A 27,441-nucleotide genomic window follows, 5' to 3' on the forward strand; every position below is an offset into this window, starting at 1 on the left:
TAGAACCATTAAGGAAGACACCCAGCCTCCCCCTCTGGCCTTCATATGTGTATATGCAAGTGCACGCAACTATACACTTGCATACATGAAACACATTCACCCCTCCCCCACCTCTTATTTACTGAATAGTAGAATTTCATGTTTTGCTTACAACTCATTTCTGTCTTTGTTTCTGCTGCTCACTTGTGGAGTTTGATTCTTGCCCAGAGCTATTTTATTAAATACTTTTAAGGTATAATTTTTTTTTTTGAAGCCAGGGTCTTGTTATATAGTGTCTAAATTTTTTTACCTCTATTTTTATTTTATGTGTATGGTTGTTTTGCCTCTTTATCTCTCTCTGTCTCTGTCTCTCTCTGTCTCTGTCTCTCTGTCTCTGTCTCTGTCTCTCTCTGTCTCTGTCTCTCTGTCTCTGTCTCTGTCTCTATCTCTGTACCATGTGCACACAGTACCTGTGGAAGTCAGAAGAGGGCATTGGATCCCTTGGGTTTGGAGTTAAGGATGGGTTTGTGAGCAGCCATGTGGATGCTGGGCATTGGAGTTGTGTCCTTTAGGAAGAGCAGCCATGTTAAGCACTGAGCCATCTCCAGCTGTTGGTATCTTAGCCCGTATCATAGAATGTCCTGGTGTCTGTAAGAGCATACCATGTAGACAGGGTGTGTATCATAGAATGTCCTGGTGTCTGTAAGAGCACACCATGTAGACAGGGTGTGTATCATAGAATGTCCTGGTGTCTGTAAGAGCACACCATGTAGACAGGGTGTGTATCATAGAATGTCCTGGTGTCTGTAAGAGCACACCATGTAGACAGGGTGTGTATCATAGAATGTCCTGGTGTCTGTAAGAGCACACCATGTAGACAAGGTGTGTATCATAGAATGTCCTGGTGTCTGTAAGAGCACACCATGTAGACAGGGTGTGTAGCACAGCATTTGCTCGTTTCTGCCACTACTACCTGCTCTGCAAGGCCCGTGGAGACCACGCGTGTTTCTGGTGTGCTCTCAGCCCTGTGCTAAAGAATGTGAAGGTGTGGAATCAGCAAGTGCGTGCACTTGTGACTAGTGTATCCTGTGCCAATAGTCAGTTGTCTTTTGACTTGCACATGCGCGTTGTGCACATGTGGGCCCCCCCCCCCCAAATAAATGTATGTAACAAAGACCTTCCTTTTATTTTCCTTTTCTAAAATTTTCCTTTTAAAACAGAAACGTAAAGTCACAGCAGTGGTTTAAAAGTGCAGCTAACGGCCACCTGGGGGCAGCTCGCTATCCCCTTTTTTTATCCCCACTTTGCCGTCCTTAGCACTGATTTATTTTTCCACCAGATGTTTTCACATAGTCCAGTCTCACATCCACCTTTGGGTTTAGATGACAGCTTCATAATGCATGTCCCCATTAGCAGGATAACACAATTAGGTCTTCTTTAGAAATGTTCTTTTTGTTTTTGCCAGTTACACACCCACAGTTAAAAACACTTACTGTCCTTCACTTTACCCTCTGAGATAAAAAGGATTTCCAATCAGGTGCTTTCATCTATTCCTTAAAGCTCTCCAACTGGCTTGGGAAGTGACTGACGTGGTTTACTTAGGCTGAGCAGTGTTAGAGTGTGACTTACTGACTAGCAACCCCCTGCCCCCAGTTCTCTCAGAACACCTCAGCTCTCTTGAAGTGATGAGTGCCGCTGAATGACAGAATTAAGGGCAATAAATACATGAGAATTAAGGGCAATAAATTCACGGGACTTACTTGTTGTTATTAATTTTTTTTTTTAACATTTTAGTCTTGATCCAGAGCAGAAGGAAATGTTAATTGAAGTAATCGAGAAGCTTCTGAAAGATAAGAGCACAGTGAGTACTATCTTTTAATGCCACTGAAATTGTGTTTGATTTTACTATGATTAACCTAGGTAGATTTGTTAGAACCATTTTTATCGATTCCGTAGTGGTGTAATTATTAGTGAAGCTAATGTCAAAAGTATTAAAACTGGGCATATTGGTCCATACCTTTAATCCCAACACTTAAGAGAGAGAGAGGCAGGTTATCTCTGTGAGTTTGAAGCCAGCCTGGTGTACATAGTGAGTTCCAAGTTGTCCAGAGCTACCAACTGAGACCCTGTCTAGAAATAAAATAACAACAACAACTAACGTAAACTTAGCTAAAACAAGTATTAAAGACAAACTGTAAAACAGAGATGTAAAATAGAATGTTCTTTCTTCGCCTGTCTTTGCTGTAGTTTGTTGGTTCTTTGGGTTTTTGATCAGGCTCTCATGTTGCCCAGGCCAATCTCTACTTCACAGCAGTGTGGCGGCATCTCAAGGGCCAGCATTACAGGCATACTCTGTCATTCCCAGTTTCTGGAAAATCTCTAGACATACTAAAGCATTTCTCAAAATGTTTGTTCCCTCAAAATTCTCATACTTGAAGAAGGCTCATTTTTGTTTCTAAGAGATACAGCTCTAATTAAATGAGTGATCTTTTGAGACTGCATGTCCACTGGCATCCCTTTTCCATGTCAGTTTATGTGTGCATTGGCAAAGTGACAAGACTAAGGAATCAGGTGACTTGGAGGTCGTCTGCTGGTGTCTTAGATACAGCTTCTGTATCTACTTCTTACTACTCAAAACAGCTTAGGAAGTGTTCGTAGGTCATGCTAGGGAATCATAGACTATTGCCACCCAGAAGGTCTCTATGTTACTGCTTCCTTTATTTATTTATTTTTTTTGGGAGGGGGGCGGTTCGAGACAGGGTTTCTCTGTGTAGTCCTGGCTGTCCTGGAACTCACTCTGTAGACCAGGCTGGCCTCGAACTCAGAAATCCGCCTGCCTCTGCTTCCCAAGTGCTGGGATTAAAGGCGTGTGCCACCACCGCCCGGCTACTGCTTCCTTTAGTTGATGGATTAATACATGGTCTGTCCTAGACAATGTGCAGTGTTCAGTTGAGTAGAATATGTTCTTGTTTTGTTAGGTAGAGTGTTTCATAGATGTCTAGTAGGTCTGTGTTGTTCAAACTTTGTTTCTTTGTTGATATTGTGCCTTTTTAAAGGACTGTATTTATTTATTTTGTATGTGTGCATATATATGTATGTGTGTGGGCACACCTGCCATGCCATGTGTGTGGTCATAGGAATACTTGCAAATTTGGTTCCCTCTTCCCATCTTGAGGGGTTCTGGGCTTAGAACTGAGGTGATGGTCATCAGGCTTAGTGGTAAGTATCTTTACCCACTGAGCTATTTGCTGGCCCATGCCTGCTGTTTGTACTGAAAAGTGGGGTGTTGGAGTTTCTCTTTAGTTCTGTCAGTGCTTGCTTTGCCTACTTAGGAGTTCTGATGTTGATATGTATGTTCATAATAACTATCTTTTGTTATTAATAAAATGTCTGTTTTTATATTTAGTACTAATGTCAGTTGTTTGATTTAAAGTCATTCTAATTCATGATTATTTTCACACCTTCATTTCCCAAACTTCTATATTCAGGTTGTACTTTTTAATCTAGTTGCATTCTGTAGGTAGGATATAGACGCTAGATGCCTTTTGACTTTTAATTAAATCCTGCAGTAACTGCCTTCTGAGTGGGACAGGAGAGTCACTTACATTTAGTACTGTGTTACTTGAATCAGTTGAGTTTCTAGCTCATGTTTTACTTGGTTTTCTTTCTTGTGTTTTTTTTTTTTTTTATTCCTTCTTTGTTGTTATTAGCACTAAATGAGTATTTTACTAAATACTTCATATCCTTTCTTTTCCTCACTGCATATCTTGACAGTATCATTATGCTGTCGTAGTTATGCATAGCAGTTATTGGATTCCATCCCTAAGCTGTCTGAACCTCTTCAGGGTAGAATGTTTTGGAAATCTTCATTGTATTTCTTCTATGCATAGTTCATATATATATAGGTGGTATCAAATATAGACAGACTTACTAAGTAATTTGGGAGAAACCATGTTCCTTTTGTCCATTATGTGACAAGCATGTTGTCTGCTTCAGGGATCCAAATATAAAGCCTGCTATCTGTTCTCAGATAACTTAATTGTAGTTTTAAAAGCACTTGTTTTCTTTTGTTCAGAGGGTATTTGCCAAGTACTGGAGAATGGTGAGACTTGAACAACAGTTCCTTAGTTTGCATGTACTTTACCATTATTTCTGCTCCATCGTAAACTTAAAAGAAATTTGGAGGCAACTGGGTGTTGTATATACCTTTAATCTCAGCACTAGTGAGGTAGAGGCAGGCGGATCTCTGTGAGTATGAGGCCAGCCTGGTCTACAGAGGGAGTTCCAGGACAGCCAGGGCTACACAGTGAAATCTTGTCTTGAAACAACAACAACAACAGCAGCAAAAGATGAAAAGAAAAAAAAGTTCAGTTTGAAGGCTTATCCTAAAAGAGAATCGTGCATGTGCATTTATCGGTCCGGATGGGTATCTGCTTCCTCCCCCCTGTTTTTTTGCGTTGGCTTCAGGCTTGCTCTGAAGACCAGGCTAGCCTTGAATTTACTGCAACCCTTGGCTTGAGCTTGTGATCCTCCTCCCCTGATCTCCCAAGATGCTGGGATCACACCACGCTGGCTGGGCTGCATCGTACTATCATGGGTCTGAACTACAGTCTCAGCTATTAGAATTGAGTTTGTTTTATGTTCCACTGTGTCTTTCAAGGGTTTCTAATTCATGAAGTTGTTTTGAGTTGAAGTAGCTATTATATGCACAATCTTCAGCTGACTCCACAGCATAAGGTGTTAAAAAATACCCTGACTGAAAAGTTGATGGGTCAGAAAGGAGTATAGTGGACATACTTTCTTCTGAATTCAGTTGCCACCTATTGATTTCTGACCATTCATTTCCAAAATATGGAATAGTAGGTATCTTTTGTAGGTGTTTGACACTTGATGGTTAGTTTTTAGTATCTGATCCTAACTTTGTTTTGGTTGTGTGTGATACACTATTGAGAGAAGATAGGTACAGTCTTCCCCATATTTTAATGTTAATGTTGACATCTAAAATTAAGAAAGAATCATCCCTTCCCTCCAGGGGGGAATCTTCCTGAAGTATGAGGGTGGCTTGCTGGGAAGAAGGCTTCAGTGCAGGAGAGTAAGAGAGCACAGCGCATGTGTGTGAAATTCTGAAAATAAAGGTTAATAAATTAACAATCACAAATTACATGAATTTAAAAATTTCCCAATCAAATGAACCAATCTAGTCATTTCTGCATGTTGAGTTTATTCGCTGGTCCAGTATGGTGATCATTATAATGATGGTTTTATGTTACTGAAAGTACAGGATATGAAAGACATCACTGTATTTAAAACTTGTTTATTTAAGCTCAATTGATTTGGGGAGATACCTTCTTTTGCTTTTCTTAGCCTATGGAGGGGTTTTAAAATGAGATCTTCAAGGTTGTTTGTGTGTGAGAAGCCTGTGGCTGCAAAAAGACAAGTGTGTGGCTTTTTAAAAAGAAACTACTTTACACTTCAGAAGTGTAAATAAAATATCTAATAAAAAAATTAAAAAAAAAAAAAAAAAAAAAAAAACTACTTTGGATCCAGGCACACAGTTTTGGTAACAGCTGGACAAACAAGGTAATGCCCTTTTAGGTTGCAGCCGTTTGAAGGCATCTTTGTGTTTACTGAGACATTTAGAAAGCTCACACCTGCAGTCAGTAATTGGGAAGGAATACTTTGTCTATCTGCTTGTCATGTCCAGTCATCGGTTACAGTGTTTCTTATTGTGATTTTTCTTAAAAGACCTGGATTTATACCACTTTCATTATGTTAGCACATCGACTTTACTGCAAACCTCTCCAGGTGCTTCCTTATAAGTGCATTCTTAAATCTATAACACTTGTTTATTTTTCTTTGAAATAAAGAAATTCATATTTGCTGAGCATTGAAAAACAAAACCAGATATTTAGAATGCCTCAAAGGCAAGAAGATACTTAGTTTTTTTCAAGTTAATTTTAAAGAAACCTCATCAAAAGCATTTAAATTTCTCAGGAACATAAATGATATTAATGCTTTCCAAAAGGGTTGTTGTTTATGAATTTTTGATGACTCAAAGTTTCCTTGACTTGAGGTACAGAACTTTGTTTAATGACTAGGCTGATAACTTATAGCTAAACTGTAGGGGCAAGGTACCATTTTCTAAGTTATTGATTTAATGCTGTCCTGGGGAAAAGAAGAAAGCCCACCCCTGAGTTTGTGCAGATGTTTTATTGTGATGGATCTATTATCCAGCTATTAGAAGATAAATGACTGATCTTTTCTATTTTCCATGCCTCAAGAAAATTGAAATAAGAAGGGGAATATCATTTGGGCTGTATGATTAGGGCAGGTTGGATAACCATTAATTTAAGGGAAGAAAATCTTGGCAGGATTGGCTAACTTATACCATCTTATCAATCAAACTGTGATATACTTCTTGTGATGACCCAGCACTCAGATTTTTGTAATGTTCATTAGAATTCATGACAAAATAGATGCAAGGAAACGTTTTGTACCCTTCATAATTTTATAGAAAATTTATTGTTATTAGAGGAACCATTTGCTTAGTGTGATTTTTTTCATTACCAGCTTGTCAACTAGCATAGATAATCTAGAGAAAATATGAACTCCATAGATGGGATGTCACTTTTGTTGATGGTTCATGTAGTTTACCTTGGAGCACAGCTAATGGCTGAAGTTCATAGCAACAGCACAGAAAAACGTGGCAACCAAGGGGAGATAAATGAACCACGTTTATTGCTTTAATATAAAAAATACATAAATGGAAAGCTGCATTTGAATCTGACGCGCTCCTGCAGCTGTGCTGGAGTGATTTATTCCCACTCTGTAGAGAGCTGCTGTTGACTCTGGGAGATGGGAATGAACTGTTTGGTTTTTGGAAGCCAATATTTTTGGTTTTGAAATCTAAGTAGATCATTTTATTTTAATTCTGAATGTTTTATGGATATTGAACATTTAATAGACCCAAATGATCAATTCTTCTGCTTGTGTTTATCAAAAGCTCTCAGATTGTTTAAAACAAGGAAACAATCCAGTGAAGAAAGTGTCTGTGATGGTCAGTGCTGCTTTGTGACAGTGCTCTTTTTTCACATTCTCCCTGTTTGTACTTAGCTGATGACTCTCTCCCTGCTGGGTACCGTGGCTTTGCAGTGTGTTAGTGCCCCACAGTTGCCCGTCTATTGCTCTGACTTGATAAACTTGGTGTCCTGCAGCTACTGAGTTCCCGTTCCGTTGTTTGCTAGCTAACCATTTGAAAGGAAATTCATTCTGGGTTAAAAAAACACTGATGTTAGATAGCATTTAAAAAACGAAAATTATTTAAAACTTAAAATCAGCTCCGTCTTACAGATTATTCTAAGATGTACCTCATTTTTTAAATTTAACATTCTTTACCACTTATTATTTATGATAATAATTGATTTGTATATAAAATATATTGATGTCTATGACTCACAAATAGGAGTTAATTCTACAGTTTGTTGTTGTAAACGTGGTTATCTTAGGAGACTTTTACATTGTTAATTTTAATCTCGTGTAACCACAGTTGTGGGTTGCTGGGACTGCATTTGAAGAGTGATTCACGCAGAAGACATCAACATGTGCAGTTGCAAACATGCACTTAACATGCTTTCCATATCAACAGCAAACAGGAAGTTAGACACATAATGCATTTTTATTTAGCTCACACAAATAATCAATTCTTTGCTTTTTCGATTGAGGTGCATACATGCTGGGACCAGCAGGCACCAGTCCATGGGTAGGGCCAGAGTCAATAAATGCGGCTTCACGTTTATACTGATTGGTAATTCATAAAATCCCCACAGGACTTGAAACTTGTTTAGCATAATAGCAAGTCTATATTCTGAGCTGTTTTCTTTCAATTGTGTTGTTGGTTGCATATTAATAAACTAAATGGCAACCAAGTAGAGGGACAAACACTCAAAATATGAATATCATTGTAGCTAATATTTTTCAAAAAGTACCATTTCAGTAAGTTATATTTCTATTTAATTGCTTATTTTTAGTCATTGGGGAAATTTTATATACTAAAAGGAAAATCCCCAGTGTTTAGAAAGAATATGATAATAATTTGTTTTTTTAAAAATCATATTATACTAACTGTACATATATCTATGATACACATATAGAAAAATTTGTATATTAAATATTCTGCTTGCCTTGTATTTTTATACTAAAGGAATCTTAGTTTCACCCAAGAGTTGTAAGAGCATGATAATTCAAAAGTCAACATTTGTGATTTCATTAATTGGTCTAGGGGAAAGCTGCCATCTTTTGGCAGTCTATTATTCTGAGTTTTATGCATGATAGACTAACATTTCAGTCACTGTGTTTTCTTTGAAAATTAATTATATTGCTAAAACCAAATGGACTAAATGTTTATGATTTAAAGTGTGCTTGCATTAACAATACCCTGAGTTCTTGTCATATAAGCCCATTGTTGAGTCATGGCCAGTTCAGTTTAAGTTGGGTGTGGTATCTCTGTGGTTGTCTTGAATCTCTTTCTGAATGTTATCACTACTAAGAAAGCATCTTTACATGAAAGCTTACATTTGTTTTAAAAAGAAAACTGAATTATTAATATTTAATTCATGTACAATATATTAGAATTTAATGGATAAAATAAGATAACCTTGATTTATCTCCCATCAGAAAAAAGTTTTCTATTCTAATTCCAGTACTTATTAGTGTTGTTCAAGGAAAGGGTACGTTGTATTACTCATTTTAACTCAAGGACTGACACGTTCAGTCTTATTGTCCACTGACTAGCAGGTTACATGGATACAGAGTGGATTTTAATGAGTTACTATTTTTTTCTTCTTAGCTGGTGGCTGGCAGTGTGGTGATGGCTTTTGAAGAAGTGTGCCCGGATAGAATCGATCTGATTCACAGGAATTACCGCAAGCTTTGTAACCTACTGGTTGATGTGGAAGAGTGGGGGCAGGTGGTCATAATCCATATGTTAACAAGATACGCTCGGACACAGTTTGTTAGTCCGTGGAGAGAGGTGAGTGCTCACTGGTTTCGTGCTCAGGAAGTGTACTAAGGGGTGGATTCACTTTTACAAAATGCGCGACAAACAGGAACGAGTCAGAAATCTGCATTTTAGTGAGAACTCATTTTGCTGATTGTCAAGTGTTTTGACAATGACTGGTTTCTGTTTAAATATGTACTGTGTAATCTTTCATATGATACCTGGCAAGAGGCCCCTGTTAGGACACATAGGATCACATGACATTATCAAGCCCTGGGGTTTGGTTTTTGTTTTTTTTGTTTTTTGTTTTTGTTTTTTTGGTTACTTGTAGTTAAGTGTACAACTTTGAGCACTATTATCTTATGGAAAATAGGTAAATGAATCTGTACCATGAATTTATACTTAGGGTGACTGATTTCTTTATAAGTAAACCACTATTGAACTTTTAAACTTCTTTCCCCCAGTTTTATACTTTTAAAGTACTTTTTTTTACTTGAAGTGTGTGAAATCAATAGTTAAAATTCCTATAAAGTGAATTTATTTTTGTTGGCAGATTGTTATTAACAATTTGTCATATTCTTTACAATAAAACTTAGAAACTTATTATTAGAAATTGTATAGTTTGTAATAGAACTGACTCGCTGTTTCTATGTGAAAATCAAATGTAAATTTTAACTTGTATAAGGAATTTTAAGCATTATTATAATAGTACAGTTATCTTTTGACTTATTTTTAATACAATATTATTTTTAATTTTTTGTGTATGTGTATATGTTTGTGTACATGTGTGCATGTGTAAGTGCATATATGTGTGTATGTGTACATGTATATGTTTGTGTTTATATACATGCAACTGTTTACACGAATGTGTGCACATGTACACATGTGTTGCATGTATGTGCCTGTATATGTATGTTTTCATGTTCTTGCATATGTGCATGTGTGAGCATAAATGTATTTTTGTGTGCATGCCTGTGTTTTCACAGTGTGTGTGTGTTTGTGTGTGTGTGTGTATGTGTGTGAGATCATGCATGTACGTACTCCACATGTGCCAGTTCCTGAGTAGGTCAGAACTGGGCATTGAACTCAGGTCCTCTGGATCAGCAGCAGGCACTCTTAACCAATAACGAGCTGTCCTCAATATTACAAACTTGATAAATCAGTTGTGAGCTCTACCCAGCTGATTATACAGCATTTAAAACATTCTGCTTTTTAAAATTAAAAGTAATACTAATCTGAGAGGAAACTGTAAATAAAATTTCACAAAGTGGGTATATTCTCATAGATATTTTAAGTGACATATCAAGCTTACAGGTAATAGTAAAGTATTTAATACATTTTTCTACATTGACTTATGTTTTAGTATAAAAAGATTAAAACATTTTTATATATCTTTATCTCCTTGAACACTGTGTCTCAGTTTGTTTGTTGTTTTTTCTGATTACTTTGGGGAGTGTTGGGTAAGCTAGGGCTTCCACATGCAAAAGCTGAGTCCTCACAGCCCTCCTGGGCTGGAAGTTTTAAGGTTTTTGGGGAGAGAATGTCTCCTTATGGAGCTCATTAACTTCATTGTAAGTAAAGTGGTTGCATTTTTCTACAATATGTAAAAATTTCTTATGCCACATATGACTTAAATCTAAGAAGTATTACTATTTGTGAAAATTAATTTGATTTATTATTGACTAGAGTTCAATTTGAAGACTGTTTTACTAAATGACCTTCCCGTTTGTATAAACATAGTTCATGTTGTTTCTTTAACCACTGTTAACACTTAAAATTTTTATTTTGTTTGTATTTTATTCTCAAAACGATCTAGCACCTTTATGCAAATGATTTGCTCCCTTGTTAGTGGATAGAAACAGGAGCAAAGCACACTTGTGTCTTCTAAAATGTGTATCATTTGTTAAAGCGAACATTTTATAGCTCGTCTTTTTGAGTTTAATTTCATCTTATTTTAGATGAAATAAGCAAAACCATATACAAAATCAAGGATAAGTTGAATTCTGTTCTTACATGTATGTTTGTGGTTTTTATATATATTTATTTGGAGAGGAGAAGCTGCATTCTGTCTTTGCTTTTGCATGTTAATTCCATGAACTTTCGTGACTGTAAGAAGGAAATGTGATCACTGTCCTAGCGTGCTAGAGTTGGGCTGTTGCTTGTTCCTCTGTCACTCATTCATCTGAATATGGCGTCATTGTAGACCTTGGGGCTTCTAGACTTGGGCAGTGCTTTTCAGATGTGCCGCTCTACTGGGATGATCTACCACCAGGGCTGTGTGGGGACAGAATGTGTGGGGCCTGAGCACGGGTGAGTGCAGTGTGGGTAGGCAGGGTGTGTGTGTGTGTGGGGTATATTTGTTGAGGGAATGTGGGGTGGGGAGTGTGGAGGGGTGGAGGGGGTGTATAGAGTGGGTGGGTGGAGTGTGGGCAGTCTGTGTGTGTGTAGTGTGGGTCAGGGGTGGAGTATGGGCAGGCAGAGTGTGTGGGTGGAGGGTAGGTGGGTGGAGTGTGGGTGGCTGAGGAGCCAGAATACTGGAGCTCAGGGTTTGACTAAATGGGTTTTGACTTCTCAGTGCTGCTTGCACACAATTTCCTTTGAGACAAAATGTACTGACTTAAAGGAAAGAAAGAAAAATCATTTAGATAGATTTGTAGATTTTTATTAGTTTAAATCATACTCCTTTTTTAAAGTTATAGAAGTACTTATAATATGTAAAATAAAAACTAATTTTTTTATAATCTCTTGGTTGACCCTTGAGAGGTGGTTGTTGGTAGCCATTTAATTTCAGTTATGCTAGGAGTTATAATTTTACTATGGATAAACATTTCACTTTATTTCTTAATGTAAAATGCTGTAAATTGACCTCAATCTATGAAAAAAAAGACTCTTTGATTAAGTTCTATTTGAGCATCTTGTTTAGCCCTACATATCCTGGATATTAGGATTGTATCTGTGTGTTTTCTTAATATTCTATAAAGTACCTTTGAGAGAGAAAGATATAATCAGTACTTGCTGTAGATTCAGAACTAGAAACCATAAGAAGCTCTTTGTACATAGACACTAGATAAAACTATGCTTTGAATTTGAATGTGTCAACATTTGGGTCATACCCATAGCACACTCCTTCTTTTACCTTATCTGAGTCTTTCTTGGTTCTGATTGCTGCAGATACTTAGAGCAAGGAGCTGAGATAGCTGTATTCCTGGTGGCTCTCTGACTGTCTTAATGTTGCTTTCATCTCTTTAGGACTGCCTTTGGTTAATTTAGTTTAAAAGTTGTTGGACTGATCTGGAGAAATGGCTCAGTGGTTAAGTACAGTGCTTTGAAGAGTACCCCAGATGGGAAGTTCCATTCCTAGCATACTTGGTGGCTCACAGATGCCTGGAACTCCCGCTTCCAGGGGTCCAGTGCAGAGGCCTGTGCTCATGTGCACATATCCACACAGACATATACTCACACACATATGTAAAATGAGATAATACTTTGTAAGACTAAAACTCATAAACACAGTTTAGCTGCAGTTGAAAGAAACAGAGACATGTTCAGCTCTATATCTGCTTTCTGTTTCAGGAAATGTTTTAAATGTTTTTATAGTAAAGTTTTTTATTATAGCTAAGGCTGTCACAGTAGAAAGATACAGTGGAACAGTAGTTTGAACGAGGACTGAGGACTTTCTGGCCTTCCTGGGATCAGTGGAGAAAAAAAAAGTTTGATCACTTCATTAAGTACAGTCATAGGCAGAAGTCGCTTCCATGAGTACTGTGCAAATGCCACGTACCATACATAAATCAGGGGTGTTGTACCTTAAGTAAGAATGTGCCAGTGGGAAAATTAACATCTCAACTTAGAAGTTATTTAAAATAGAGATTTTCACATCACACCAAATTTAGGTGTTTTGGTTTCCCTTCTATTAAATGTGAAAAATGATACTCTAATTTATCATTTTGATGTACTTACATAGTGGATAGTTTGTGTTGGTCATGGTATATTATCACAGCAAGAGAAAGGTAACTAAGGAAGAAGTTGGTACGAGAGAGTCTACAATTGCTGTGACAGACCTGACAGAAGCAACTTACAGAAGAAAGAGTTTATTGTGGGTTTACAGTTTCAGAGGGTTAGAGTCCATGACCATCATGGTTGTGGGGCGTGGGGGGCGGGGGTGGGAAATGACAGCAGACAGGCTTGGCTCTGAAGCAGTAGCTGAGAGCTCACATCTTAAGATACAACCATGTGACAGAGAGAGCTAGCAAGAATGGCGTAGGCTTTTTGTAACTCCAAGCCCACCCACAGTTCCTCATGTCCTCCAATAAGGCCACACCCCCTAATCCTTCCTAAACAATTCCACAAACTGGGGATTAAGTACTCAAACATATGAGTCCATTGGGGCCATTCTTATTCAAACCACCATGTTGGGCAGTCAGAATTTTTGTATCTATTTACAGATAAAGATACTGAGACATAAAGATTTTAGCAGTTCACCTAAGCCAGTACTGTGTCGATGTAGTAAAGGTAGATGAAGAAACCGTTATCTGATTCTAAAGACCATCATCCTTTCCTTTATATACATTACCTATTGTTTGTATTTGCTTATTGGTTTCCTGTCAAAGGTAATCTCAGAGCCCCTAGTCTATAGCACTCAATTATATATCTCTAATTAAATAGGCCTTCCAAAGAGAAAAATCCTGTTTTTCTTTGAATTTGAGTGTGTGAGTATGTAGGCCAGAAAAATACTTCAGGTTCCTGTTCTGTAAGTGGCTACCTCATCTCACTGAGATGGGATCTCTCTCTGAACCTGGAGCTGTGCTGGTAGCCAGCAAGCACCTAGGGTCCTCCCACAGGCTTTTTATATGGGTCTGGAGGACTCAAACTCAGGTCTTTGTGTTTGTATAGCAAGTGCTGTTACTGCTGAACTATCTTCTCTTTTTGAATTCCTAAGAACATTTACCTTAAAATTCTTGAAAGGTAGTAAATGTTAGCTTTTTGGAATTGAAAATTATTAGAAATGGTTTTTGAAGTGAACTGATATGCATATCTTTGTCAGTCAATTCTCAAATGAACACATCATATAGAAATAAGCTTCTTCTGAGCCAGAAGAGATTTTTAATTTAGTTTATTTGCATCATTATAGATGAGTATTTAGGTTGTTTATATGTAAATGTATGATTTGAGGAACAATTAAGTGTTGACAAAGTAGATTGCAGTCGTATCAATTGCAGTGCATTTTCCATAATTTTTCTAACTGACATCTTTGATGATAAATAGTGGATGCCAAGTCAAAGCCGATTATACAGTGTACTAGGAATTCATGGGGCTGTCAGAGAGAAGACCGATTGACTTTAAATTTACATATTAATGAGAAGATTTGTTAAGAGGGTGCTTGACTATAGAAAATAACAGCATATTTATAGGGCGCGACATTTTATAAATAAAGCTTATGCAGGAAAATGGAAATTAAACCTTTTAGGTTAATAAATTCAAGAGACTACTAAAGTGTGTATTTGCATTTTTATTTTCTTAAATTTACCTTACTCTTTGCAGTCTGTGTCAGCTGGTTTTCTATTCTAGGTCAAGTTTGTATAATTTTCAAGGATACGACATTATTTAAGTATTTTCTTTGTCATTGAAGCCTGTTATAGGAAAGCATGTAAATCTCTAACATAAAGTTGCGTATATAAAAATAATGGATTTGAAAAGAAATACATTTATTTTGAAAATAAATATAAAACAAAGTGAATGCTTAAGAGTGGTTTAATATGCTGGTTTCTCTTCAGATCATACAAATCTTTCTTTCTTTAAGAGTTATTTAAAATAAAATGAAACAAACAAATAAACAAACAAAAAACCCAAGAAAGCTGAGCCCCATCTGGCATTAGCTGTAAGCTGATACTGAATGAAACTGTTTGGTGCTGACAGGAAAGCTTTCAGTATATAGATCCAGTTCTGTGAACATTTCTAGGAGATGGAAGACTTGTAACAATTATCAAAACTGTTTAATTTGAAACTTCAAAGTAAATATTCACCATGATCATTTAGAATGTGACTGACTCTAGGCTTGTAGTTCTCGTGGCGTTTATCCACTTCATTTGGAAACTTGGGAGTGAGTGATTTGGCTTTTGTCATTCTCTGTGTTTCTGTACTTGAGTTTGTAGAATCTTAGATAGGCATAAGGACATTATAAGGTTGCAGTCTTGCTTGAAGTGTTTTTAGTACACATGTCTTTTCAGAGATTGTTAGGAAATAACTTATTAAAATGCACACTATATATGTAACCATATACATGTATACATTTTGTGTGTGTGGTTCTTTTCAAGAGATTAATTTAAAAACAAATTTTGTAGTGCATCTTACCAGTGTACTATTACTGGATTTTACTGTTCTGTAGAATCTTTAAAAATGAAATACCGAGGATTTCTTATTCAATATGGTTTTAACAATACAGGTGAAGTAAGTTTGTTTGTCAACAGACAGCTGTTGACAAAGGCTTTAGCACAAGTGAAGCGTGGAGCTGAGGGCCTGGGGCTGGTAGGGAGGTGGGGTCTGTCTTCCACTTGTTTATGGGACATTCAACTTAAAGATGCCTATTCTTTTGTTCATTGTTTGTTCTTGATTGAATGTTTTAGTCCTAGGAGATTCCTTTTGTTAAAAGTAGTTTTAATTTTATCCAAGAAATATGCACCTGCTTTTAAACATCTTTTATTTAATATTTGACAGCTTCATAGTCATCTTCTTGATAATATACACCTCACAACTCCCTGCACCTTTTTCTTTTAAGTTTAATAATACTGTAGGCCTATGAGAGGTATCTCCTGTTGTATCCTTCTCCATGCCTGCCTTTTAAAATGTTCTTTGTATTTGATTATGTGTTTGCAGTTACTTTTAAGATTCCTAAATAAGGCACATTAAAAAAAAAACAAAAAACAAACCTATTTCCTGACAGCAGTTTTAGCTATTATCTATCAACAAAGTGCTATAGAAATGGAGAGTCCTCTGCTTTCAGTTCTCAGCATTTTATCTGTCACGTTTCTCTTCAGCCTGAACCGTCTCTTGTGTTGCTCCTAGAATACCTACTGTGTGTACATTCTTATATTTTGCTCAGCTGAAAATATCTTGATATCATTTTTATTTTATTTTTTATTTTTGAAGAAGGGTTTTGATCCATAGAATTCTTTGTGGTTCATTGTTTCTGGTCAGGAATTAGTTGCAGTCACTGTACTTCTATATATAACATACATGTGTTTAAATGTCATAATAGCCATGATAAATATCATAATTGTATACACTGTAGTGTGATTACATTTACCTCTCCTATCCTCTCTCATCCCTCTCCAATCCTGCCAACCCACTTTTCATCTCAACTAGTCCCTCCCTCCCTACTCCTCCCTTCTGTCCTCCCTTCTTCCCCCAGCAGCTGTGTGCTTTCGTGTGTGTCGGGGTGTGTGTGTGTGTCGGTGTGTGTGTGTGTCACTGTTGGTGTCTGTTGATGATTGCAGTAGGGGCACGCCATATCCAGAAGAGTGTGCACCGTGTTTCCTCCCATCCTTTGGTTTCCACAGTCTTTTGCCCCATCTCTGTGTTTCCTAGGCCTCAGTTGGGTTAGCATAGACATCCCACTTGGGACCAGATGCTCATCAGTCACTGAATCTCAGCAGTGACCAGTTATGGGACCCTATTTTGACTGTCACTCATGCCTGAAGGGAGCTTGTCTGACCCAGGCCTAGAGAGTAGTATAAGACATAGACTATACATATACTAGAGTCTCATATCTCTGTGTTTTAGGGATAGCGTTTATTTATTCATTTATGTTCTTTGGGGGAGAGCTTCTAGGTCTGAGCCCAGGGCCTCATGTTGTTGAGTAAGCACCCTACTGCTGAGCTAGCTATATGTCCAGCCCAGTGCTATTTTTGTCTTGAGACTGGGTCAGCCTGGACTTGATCCACCTACATTATCTATTTTGTTCTTGAATCTGAGAGTCTCTTCTGCCTCCTAAATGCAGAGAGTATAGGCAGCCACCATGCTGGTCTCCTGGGCCTCCCTTATTTTTTGACTGCATCTGATTTTCTTTAGTGCCTTTGGAGTGCTGATTTTACACCAGATTGAGAGACTGTATCCAGTGAAGGCATTCCGAGTCTGAGGGAACTGAAGCGACAGTTCACGAAGTGCATCTCAGCTCCAGGTCGAAGGCCTTTATGTGTTTCCCACATATCCCTGTGAACCCACTGACTCTGACCTTCTATCACTTTTCCTTAGCTAGAATTACTTAATTACCCTTTGGTAACTGTCACTCACTATAAAGATGCTGTGACAGGCTAGAGGAGCCATGCATGCCTCAGGAAACACATGACTTCTTTTCAGGCAGCTGGTTCCTCAGTTCTTTTAGGACATCCACACAGGACATCCACACAGGGTAAAGTGTCTACTGTAGTCTTCACTGATTTCATGTAAGTTCCAAGAGATCGTAGTTCTGAAAGGATGTTTAAATCTTGGCCTTTGAGAGATGTGTATACACATAGTGAACGTGGAGTGAGTGAAAAATAAGTGCTCTGCCAACATTCTCATAGATCCCGAGGGTAGGCTAGTTTTACTCTGATTATGTTGCAGTGCATTTAAAAGATTTGTTTATTTTTATTCGCTGTGTTTGGCCTGAATGTATGTATAAACACTGTAAACATGCCTGGTACCTGCAAAGGCCAGAAGAGGGCATCAGATCCTCTACAACTCCAGTCCTAGGCCTCAGCCCTCTGCAAGAGCAGTGAGTGCTCTAACCACTGGGCATCTCTCCAGCCCTGCGTCACTGTATCTTTTGATTCCTTAAGTAGGCATCTGGTCTGTGGAGAGGAGGTGGCACTGTAGCTGGACATTGTTAACCTACAGCGCTTGCCTACTTGTGCTCATCTACACTGCTGACTCTTCCAGTTTATAAAATCTGTCATGAAAACTTCCACATTTAGAAACAGCAGCTCACCGTAACCTTCACAAGTACCTGAAGATGTTAATAGTAGATAAAAATGAGTTTTTTAGTCAGCTCTTCTGCAATACCTCTTTTGTCTATTCCATGTATAACATAGAGAATGACAGTATCTCTTCAAATAGAGAAGATCAGTGCATGTGTGCACATGCGCACACGCACGCACACGCATGCACACACACACACACTCACTCACTCACTCACTCACTCACTCACTCACTCACACACTGAAGGGGGCCTGGGGGAGAGAAACAGAAGCTTGCTGAAAAGTTGAGTAATTAAAATGAAATGCTTGCTGCCGGGGTCCAGCAGGAGATTTGAACAGGCAGAAAATGAATCAGTGAACTAGAAGATAGGTCAGTTTAAGTGATCTAGTCTGAGGAGCAGAAAATGGATGAGGTGAAATGAGCAGAGAGCAACAGTAAAATCCTGATGAAGCCTATTGGTTCCCTCAGATGTGCTGTTACACAGTGTAATGCCTGAAGCAAAGAGGAGAGGGAGGGGCTGAAGCAGCATCGGAAGACACAGTGGCAGAGCACTCCAGACCTGAAAAGGATACCCAGTGATCTAATCAAAAAACTCACGTTCTTGGTGAGGACTTCTGGATCCGTACCAGGACCTCCACCCTCTGTTGAATGTTAGATATGAGGAGAGTCTTGAATGTAGCCAGAGAGATGGGGCACTGTGTGCAGGGTTTTAGCTGCCTTCCTATCATACACACATGTTCTAGAAGGTAGTAGTTCAAGAAACAGATTTTTTTGTCTTTTAGGCAGGGTCTCTCTGTATCCCTAATTGTCCTGTGTTGCCAAGGCTAGCCACAAACTCAAAAAGATCTGGGGCTGGTGAGATGGTTCAGTGGTTAAGAGCACTGGCTATTCTTCCAGAGGTCCTGAGTTCAGTTTCCAGTAACCCACACTGTGGCTCATGACCATCTTTTAGCATGCGGGTGGACATGCATGCATAAGTCAATTCAAAAAAGATCTACCTGACTCTGCCCCCGAGTGCTGGGATTAAAGGTACGTGCTATTACTCACGGCTTTTGTTGTATTGAAAGAAGTAAAACTGTCAGCCAGGAAGGCTATATCTGACAAAGTTAGCTTCCAAAATGGAGAAACCAATATATTGTGGTGTGAACATACCTATTCATCTAAATTTCTTGATATATTTTCAAGTAAGTATAGACAGTAGGTCACGGAGTCCCCAAGCACTTACTATATGTCCTTAAAGTTCAGTAGTCATTGAGTATTACAGTTTCTTTGCTTTTGTGATATACAGATTCACAGGAAAGTCACACAGTCAGAGTTTTAATAATTATATGTATGTGTTAGTGCCACAAAGCACTTTATAACTTGTAGTTGTCATTCTCTCTCTGGAAGTCCCAAAGTTGGCTTGCTGATGCTTGTGTGTTTTGTGAACACTAGGGAGTTATAACTTTCGTTTGTAGGGCCACCAGTACCACAGATACTGTGTTCTTTCCACGTAAGTGAAATGGGAGTTTTCCAGAGCCCTTCTTCCCTACTTTTAATTTAGAATACCAGTATATGTACTTATGTATCTTGTTCTAAGTATTGGAGTTCCTTATTGATTAAGAAAAAGAAGTGTTAGAGCTGAGTGTGGTTGTTTAGCCTGTAATCCCAGCACTTGGAAGGCAGGGACAGGAAAGGTGAATCTCCCAGTTTAAAACCAGCCTTCTCTACGTAATAAGTTCCAGGCCTTCCAGGGCTACATGGTGAGACACTGTCTCAAGGAAGGAGAAGGAGGAGGAGGAGGGAAAAGAAGAGGAGGAAGAAGAAGAGGAAGAAGAGGAAGAGAAGGAGAAAAGGAGAAAGAGAAGGAGGAAGAGGAGGAGGAAGAGGAGGAGAAGGAAGCAGAAGGAGAAGGGAAGAAGGAGAAGAGGAGAAGGAGGAGAAGGAGGAGAAAAAAAAGAAAAAAGAGGCTTTGCTGATTTATCTCTTGTTCTAGAGTTTCTAAATATATTATAAAAATGTTGCTTCAGCTGGGTGGTGGTGGCACACACCTTTAATCCCAGCGCTTTAATCCCAGGCGGATTTCTGAGTTCAAGGCCAGCCTGGGCTACAGAGTGAGTTCCAGGACAGCCAGGGCTACACAGAGAAACCCTGTCTCAAAAAAAAAAAACAAAAAAAAAAAACAAACCAACCAAACAAACAAAACCCCCCCAAAAAAGTGTTGCTTCTTTGTTTTTAATGCTGTAAGGAAGAACTGAGTTTATCAATTTCATTTCCATACACTTGCTTTTCCATCTGCAGTGTAATCTCCATCCCAGGGATTAGGACGAGGAGCCGGTGAGTGCATGAGAAGTCATCTTACTTTTCCTTTCCGGCTTACAGTCTGCTTCCTGCTTTGTAATGGAGTGAGAACTGTTCTACAATAGCACTGCAGCCAAAAGTAGCTTTTTAAACACTCCTGTCAGTGGAGCTAGGAGAATCACAGCTCTTATTTCTCAGGCTTTGGAGGCTCTGCCCTGAGCAGCATGGCCCAGGCATATATTATTTTAGGGAAATTTGAAAATGTTTTATGCAGGTCTTCCATCCCATTGCTTAAAAACAAAGTTTGGGAATGGATGCTGAAAGTGTGTTTTATATACTAGAGCTGAACATAGAGCTGAATGTATAAATGAGAAGTGGTGTGGGCAATTGAACACTGAATTTTCATGGTGGCTCAACACAAAGTTACTGTGCACAGGTGTGTCCGTAATTGTGATGTATTGGGGAGATTCAGTGCTCAATGGTCCTCAAACCCACACTTCCACCTGTGTGTAGGATGGTTACCAGGCTGTGGTATAGAACATGCAAAATGAACAGCATAGCAGGTTTTGTCATGGGGTGTGGGGTGCTGTCTTACACCCGTGTACACACCTTGTATTGCATGCTGAATTCTGAGAGAGGAAATTGCACTTTTTCTTTAGAAAAAAAAAAATTATGACTGTTCCTACTTGTACTTGTCCGTGCTTGTGTGTTTTCTGTCATGAATAGATTCACTATAGTGTAGCTATAGTGAATATAGCTGACTCTCTGAGGACAGAAGTCCCTGCTAACCACCTACTCCTCTGTCCTTGTTAGAGTAGCTAACCTTATGTCAGAGAGGTGTGCGTCAATATATATTGCTACAGGAAGGTGATGGCCTGTCTGTGCCTTCCCAGAATGCACACTGGAACTCTAGTCCTCTGTGTATTTGGAGATAATTAGGATTAGGTGAAGCCACAAGGGAACTTTTAGAGTAGTGCTTCTCAGCCTTCCTAACGCTCTCTACAGTTCCTCATGTTGCAGTGACCCCACCCCAACCATAAACTTCTTTCCTTGCTACTTCATAGCTATAGTTCTGCTACTATTATGAATTGTGTGTATCTGGTATGTAGGATACCTGATAGGTCACCCCTATCAAAGGGCCATTTGACCCCCAAAAGGGTCACAACCCACAGGCTGATACATGCTGTTTATAAGCAGCTGTAAGAGAGAGATAGCTTCCTCCTGTTTACACTGTGTGAAGTGGCTATTTGTAAACCAGAAAGAAGGCTTCCTCCTCCAGGACTGAAATGGCTACCCCTCTACAGTGATTTGAGGTGGTAGCCTGATTGACTAGACTAGTGTCTTAGGATATGGACTGTCCTGGGTGCTCCCCTGCAAGAGTCACCGGATTGGTGATTCTGGTGTAAGTCGTGAGGACATCATTCCAGCCTGTTACGGTGTTGTGGGGTCAGCAGGTGCCAAGGTAGTGAAGGGGAGAGGTGACTGGGTTCAGTCTAGCCCTTACTTTTAACCTGTGACTCTGTGATAAATACATGCAGATGTCAAAACACCGGTGTTTTAAGGATTAAAGGTCCATTTCTGGCCTCACTTTACTAATGTTCCAGGGGCTGCCAGCCCATGGCACCTTTTGTTTTCACAAGGCCAGTATCACTGGCCTGTGTTGGGCAAATAGATTTTTTTAGACATATTTTCTTGTCATCAAATTTTAGACATAAAGTGTTTGTGGTTTCAGCTTTTGTAAAAACGTCCTCTTTGTTGCTTATAAAAACCCACAAAAAGGTGATGGTTTGTATCTATTTCTTACCAAACTCAGATGGAGTGCCTGTCTTCTACCTTACAGTCCTTCTAAGGGGCAGAGATTACCCTCAGACTCTGAGCTCTTGTTGGAGCTCCATACACAAAGTGTTACCGTGTACAGTTTCCCACAGCAATCTCCTTCCTACAGTGCGTCAGGAGTACACTGACCTGTGAGGACCACAGTCTCTGTGGCTTTCTCTTCAGGACATGTTTGATGTGACCCGTGTGTCTCTGAAATGAGTGCTCTGGAGCAAAGTGAAGCTTCATTGGCTTTGTTTGTTTCAGCAGCATTGGGTTTGGTAAGCGTGAGTAGAGAGTGTTGGGGGCCGACTTTTAGCAGAAAGCGGCTATCAGCTTTGCAGCCATCTTGAGGCATATACCCTGATATGAGATTTGGATTACAATCGCCTACAACAGCTGAGCACACTCTGATAACATCTTGCTTTAGATACCTTGGGTGTGTGAGATTAAAGGTGCCTGAGATTAAAGGTGTGTGAGATTAAAGGTGTGTGACTTAGAAGTGTAGAGATCAGATTTAGAGACAAGACCTAAGGGCATGATTAAAGGTGTAACTTAGAGGCGTGGCTTAGAAATAAGATATATAAAAGGCAGAGGCAGACAGTAGAGAATGAGACATTAGGGAGACACAGAGGAGAGAACCAGACACAGCAGAGAGAAGACAGGTAGCAGGGCACTTGGAAGAGAACTTGGAAGAAGTAACTTGGAACTTGGAGGGACTAGGAGCTAGGGACTAGGCACTAGGAACTCAAGACTTAGGACTTAGACTGAAGAATAAACGGGCTTGAATTACACTCTGTCTGGTCTGCATTCTTTGAGTCCGTCCTCACTCTCGCTCTTGCTGAACCCCGACCCGTGGACTGGAGCGGCAGCTTGGCCAAAAAATGTCTCGGCCGTCCCAACGTGGGGCTAGTGTGGACCCCAACAAGAGAGGACTTGTTTTTTATATCCTACAGGTTAAGATAATCTAACTCCCTGCTTTTGTTTTAATTGTTTAAGACATAGGTTTTCAAAAGAGCAGTTGTTGGTTCAGCTGAGTTGGAAGCGATGGGATTTCCCATGTCCCTTAGCTGTCACACATGCATCTGTACCCGTAAGTCAGTACAGCTCCGTTAACACATGGTTGTCAGCTAAAGCCTGTGGGTATGTGGGGTGCTGACCTAAAGGCGACATTGTGTTTATTATGGGCATCTGTCCTTCCTTCCCACCCATGCCTTCTCACAGCGGTGGTTACATCTTGATGTGCAATTCCTTAATGACAGGTATTGACCACTTTGTCACGTGCTTGTTTGCCATCTTTCCTTTAAAAACTGATCTTTACAATTTCATACACACATAATGTGCTCGTATTTCCCATCACCTTAATTCCCTCCCCATCCTACTGACCCCTCCTTCCCTCCCAACAAGTCTGAGTGTGTGCATTACTGCACGCTGTCAGGTCTGAGTGTGTGCAGTACTGCACGCTGTCAGGTCTGCTGCACAAGTGTGGATGTTAGGTCATTTATTCTAACAAGGGCAAGTCACCAGAGGCTACACCATGACGGAATATGACTTTTCCCCCCCCTGACTCCCGTTACCCATAACTACCTATGGATTCTCAGAGGGGACTGGAGACCTTTGAGCCCATCCTCACAATGCAATGTTGATGGTCTTTTGCAGGTATCCCCCCCAAACATATACACTACATGTCATGTCTGGAGGGGTTGTTGGATTGTGTGTGTGTGTGTGTGTGTATTCTCAAGGTTTGAAAGCTCTTGACACATTTTGGGTAAGAGCCCTCCCAATCTGAGGCTTATCTAATTCTATTGATCTTGACTTTTGTGAAGCAGAGGTTTTAGTTTTAGATTTTAGTTTTTGAGCCCTGCATACTTTACTGCAAAGGGAAAACCTCAAGAGTCTTGTTTTTGCTCCTTCCTCCATTGAGTCCCACCTCTGCTTCCTGCTTTACTCTGTAGAGTGTTACCACCTCAGCCAAGTTCTTAATGAATATCGAGATGCAAGAAGCATAGGGGTTTTAGGTCATTTTTTCCCCCAAATGAGTCCTTTGCTTTTGTATCTAATAGTTGCCATACCCAAGTGCCCTTGTTAATATGTCTTTTCTTTGATGCCAGCCTCTAGCAGCTTACAGATTGCTTTCTACATTTAGCTCTGTGGTCTATACCAACTTAATTTTGTGGCTTTAGATCTGTGTTCACACTTATTTATTATTCACATGAAGATACAAAGTGTTTGAAAAGACCCTTTTCATTGTATTGCAGGTTGGTTTTGTGACAACAGCTCTGTGTCACTCTGAGTTTCTCTGTCCCTGCTCTCCTTCACTGATCTTTCTGTCTGGGTTCCTGCTTTTTTTTTTTTTTTTTTTTTTTTTTTTTTCGAGACAGGGTTTCTTTGTATAGTCCTGGCTATCCTGGAACTCACTCTGTAGACCAGGCTAGCCTTGAACTCAGAAATCCGCCTGCTTCTGCCTCCCAAGTGCTGGGATTAAAGGTGTGCGCCACCACCTCCCGGCTTCCTGCACTGATCTTTCTGTCTGGGTCCCTGCTCTCCTGCAGTGATCTTTCTGTCTGGGTCCCTGCTCTCCTGCACTGATCTTTCAGTGTGCACCACAGTCTTGAGTGTGCAAGCTCCATGTGTAGTCTGGAAGTCAGACTCAGGATTTAAGTTATGAAAAAATGTAAACATCTCATCCTGTAAGTCCTCACTCATGGAACTCTTGGTCCTGTTTTTCCCCACAGTTCCCACGCCTTCCCAGGCTCCTTTGTGGTTCTCTGTCATGCTGTTACAGCTCCATCTACTCAGCGTGTAGCTTTTAAATACTTTCTAGAAACCACAAAGCTTTCCTTAGTCCAAGTTGGTCCCTACTTTTCAAATGAGATGAGTAGATTTAAAACAAGTCTCTGTCTCAGAGGGTCTCTCACCCTCTTCCTCCTCCTCCCATCCTGTGTGGCTCCTCTCTCTAATCGTAATTACTTTTCTGTGGCTATGAAGAGATCATGACCAAAGCAACTAGAAAAGCAGACACTGGATCAGGGTTCATTACTGTTTCAGCGGGTGAGTCCTTGGTCATCATGGCATGGAGCATGGCAGCTGGCAGACTGGCATTGGAGCAGCATCTGAGAGCTTACATCTTATCTCTAGGCACGAGGCAGAGAGAGGCATATTGTGAATAGTGTGGCTTTATGAAACCTCAAAGCCTACCCCCAGTGACATGCATTCTCCAAGAAGACCATGCCTCCTATTCCTTCCCCAAACAGTTCCACCAACCAGGGACCAAACATTTAACTATATGAACCTATGAGGACTATTCTCATTCAAACTGCCACAGTTCCTCAATAGAAACATGTATAGTACTTGAATCTTTAAAAAATCTGGTATGTGTACACATGTGTGCATGTGTGCTCGCCCATGGGATCCATGTGGAAACAAGAGTTTAACATTAGAATACTTACTATTCATCAATTACCTTTTTATCTTAATTATAAAAAATTATTTTTATTTTATGTATATGAGTGTTTCACCTGTGAGTATGTGAATACCATGCTATTGCAGTACCTTCAGAAGCCAGAAGAGGACATTGGATCTCTTGGAGCTAGAACTACAGACAGTTGTTGAAAGTATCTGCTCCGGATCCTCAAGTCCAGGGTTGAAGCACAGAGGAGATTTATTTGCCCCAGAGGGTCAGAGGGCAGGGAGAGGAGACAGACTAGAGATAGAGAAGGGGACGGGAGCAAGGGAGAGGGAGGAGGGGTATTTGTTCTCAGGGATAGAGGGGATATAGATGTGGCCCGTGAGCGTATGGCAGATTATAAAGGTAAAAGGGGAAAGAAATCCTGTGTTAGGATGAGGTGTTTAATTTGAATTGGGCATTTTAATTAGGTGATTCAAAGGGGGCTTTTGATTTCTAGACTTGCAATGCTTTTATAGCTGGATATTATTAGCCTCCTCCTCAGACTTAGGAGGAGGATAATCTAATGGCTTTTAGCAAGGCAGAGGGAATGGGGAGAAGGGCAAGGCCTGCCAGGACCATGCTCACCACACTCAGGCTGCTCAGAGTCCTTAAGTTGTGAGCCGTCATTTGGATGCCAGGAACCAAACCTGGCTCCTCTGCAAGAGCAGTGAGTGCCCTAATCCACCGGGCCATCCCTCCAGCCTCAACATAGCCTGTGAGTGCTCTAAACCTCTGGGCCATCCCTCCAGCCCCAACATAGCCTGTGAGTGCTCTAAACCTCTGGGCCATCCCTCCAGCCTCAACATAGCCTGTGAGTGCTCTAAACCTCTGGGCCATCCCTCCAGCCCCACCATAGGCTTTTTAAGGGTAGCATCCTTCGCTGATCCTGAAGTGTGCTCTGTGAGTGGACAAGAGGGCCAGTGAGCTCTGGAGCTGTGCTCTTTTCCTCCAGTGATGCTGTTGCAGGTGTGGATCACCACACCCAGCCTCCTGTGGCCTGTGGGGATCTGAACTCAGGTCCCCAGGGTTGAGCATTAAGACTTCACCAATTGATCCATCTCTGAAGTCCAATAACTGAGTATTTGTTGAATGTTTTTGGTGCAAACTCCTCTAAAAGATGCTTTTCTTTCCCTGCCTCTTGACAATGAAATGTATAACTTAGTTTTATTTTCTTGTTATACCTTTCGTATGTACTGAGAAACCAAAATACCAAGATGACTACAATGGTATGTACAGCATACTCTGATATGGCTTTCATGTGTGGCTTGATATTGAAAAACTTCCATCACAGCCATCCTAGGTATGTGGAGCAGCCTTCCTGTTTAGAACCAGATTAACAGAATACATTGGAGCAGACTGAGAACACTTTTCAGATCAGAAGGTACTCCATAGTACAGGATGCTCTGGAAATTAAGCCGTTCTACTGAGAGAAGAATATCTCTGAGACATTTATGAGATAGTGTTTCAGTATGAGTGGACTGCTTTATCTTTATGTTCATGAAAATGGTCATATCCTAAGTAGAACATTTGGCAATAACTTTCTGTAAAGTTCATTTCAAGGTCTTTGAAACTCATTTGTTTTTACTCTTAAGTAGACAGACCACTTATCTTTCTTAATATAGCTTGTTTCCCTTGGTTGTTTACCCAGATACGGGAAAAGTAAGATTCGTTCCACAAAACTCACATAACTTTAACAAAGAATGACTATCTTTCAGCTGTTGAGTGGTGTCAAAGGTATGGCAGCTTTGAACCTTTACTTACTCAATTAACTATGTTATTTATTATCTTTGAGATTGCACAAATCTTCCCCCTTTTGATGGGTCAAGTGTCACAAAGTATAGTCAGTCAAGTTGAATTTTTTAAAAAAGATTGACAAATTTAATTAACTCTGTAATTCATTGCCAAAATTATAGTTCTTTATATAAAAATGACATAAAGATTAAATCTGACATTTCTATAAAAATTGCTT

At 39.7% G+C, this 27,441-nt stretch overlaps 1 protein-coding gene across 3 annotated transcripts in view; it reads left to right on the top strand.

Moving 5' to 3' along the window:
• Positions 1 to 27,441, top strand: part of Ap3b1 (adaptor related protein complex 3 subunit beta 1) — a 199,072-nt gene that overhangs the window by 43,791 nt on the left and 127,840 nt on the right. For all 3 annotated transcript variants that reach the window (XM_076927169.1, XM_076927170.1, XM_076927171.1), the window contains exons 6-7: positions 1,774 to 1,840; positions 8,825 to 9,007. In XM_076927169.1, coding sequence (XP_076783284.1) covers positions 1,774 to 1,840; positions 8,825 to 9,007 — 250 coding nt within the window. The remainder of the gene's footprint in view (positions 1 to 1,773; positions 1,841 to 8,824; positions 9,008 to 27,441) is intronic.

Source organism: Arvicanthis niloticus, chromosome 29, assembly GCF_011762505.2.
Source record: "Arvicanthis niloticus isolate mArvNil1 chromosome 29, mArvNil1.pat.X, whole genome shotgun sequence".
NCBI lineage: Eukaryota > Metazoa > Chordata > Mammalia > Rodentia > Muridae > Arvicanthis > Arvicanthis niloticus.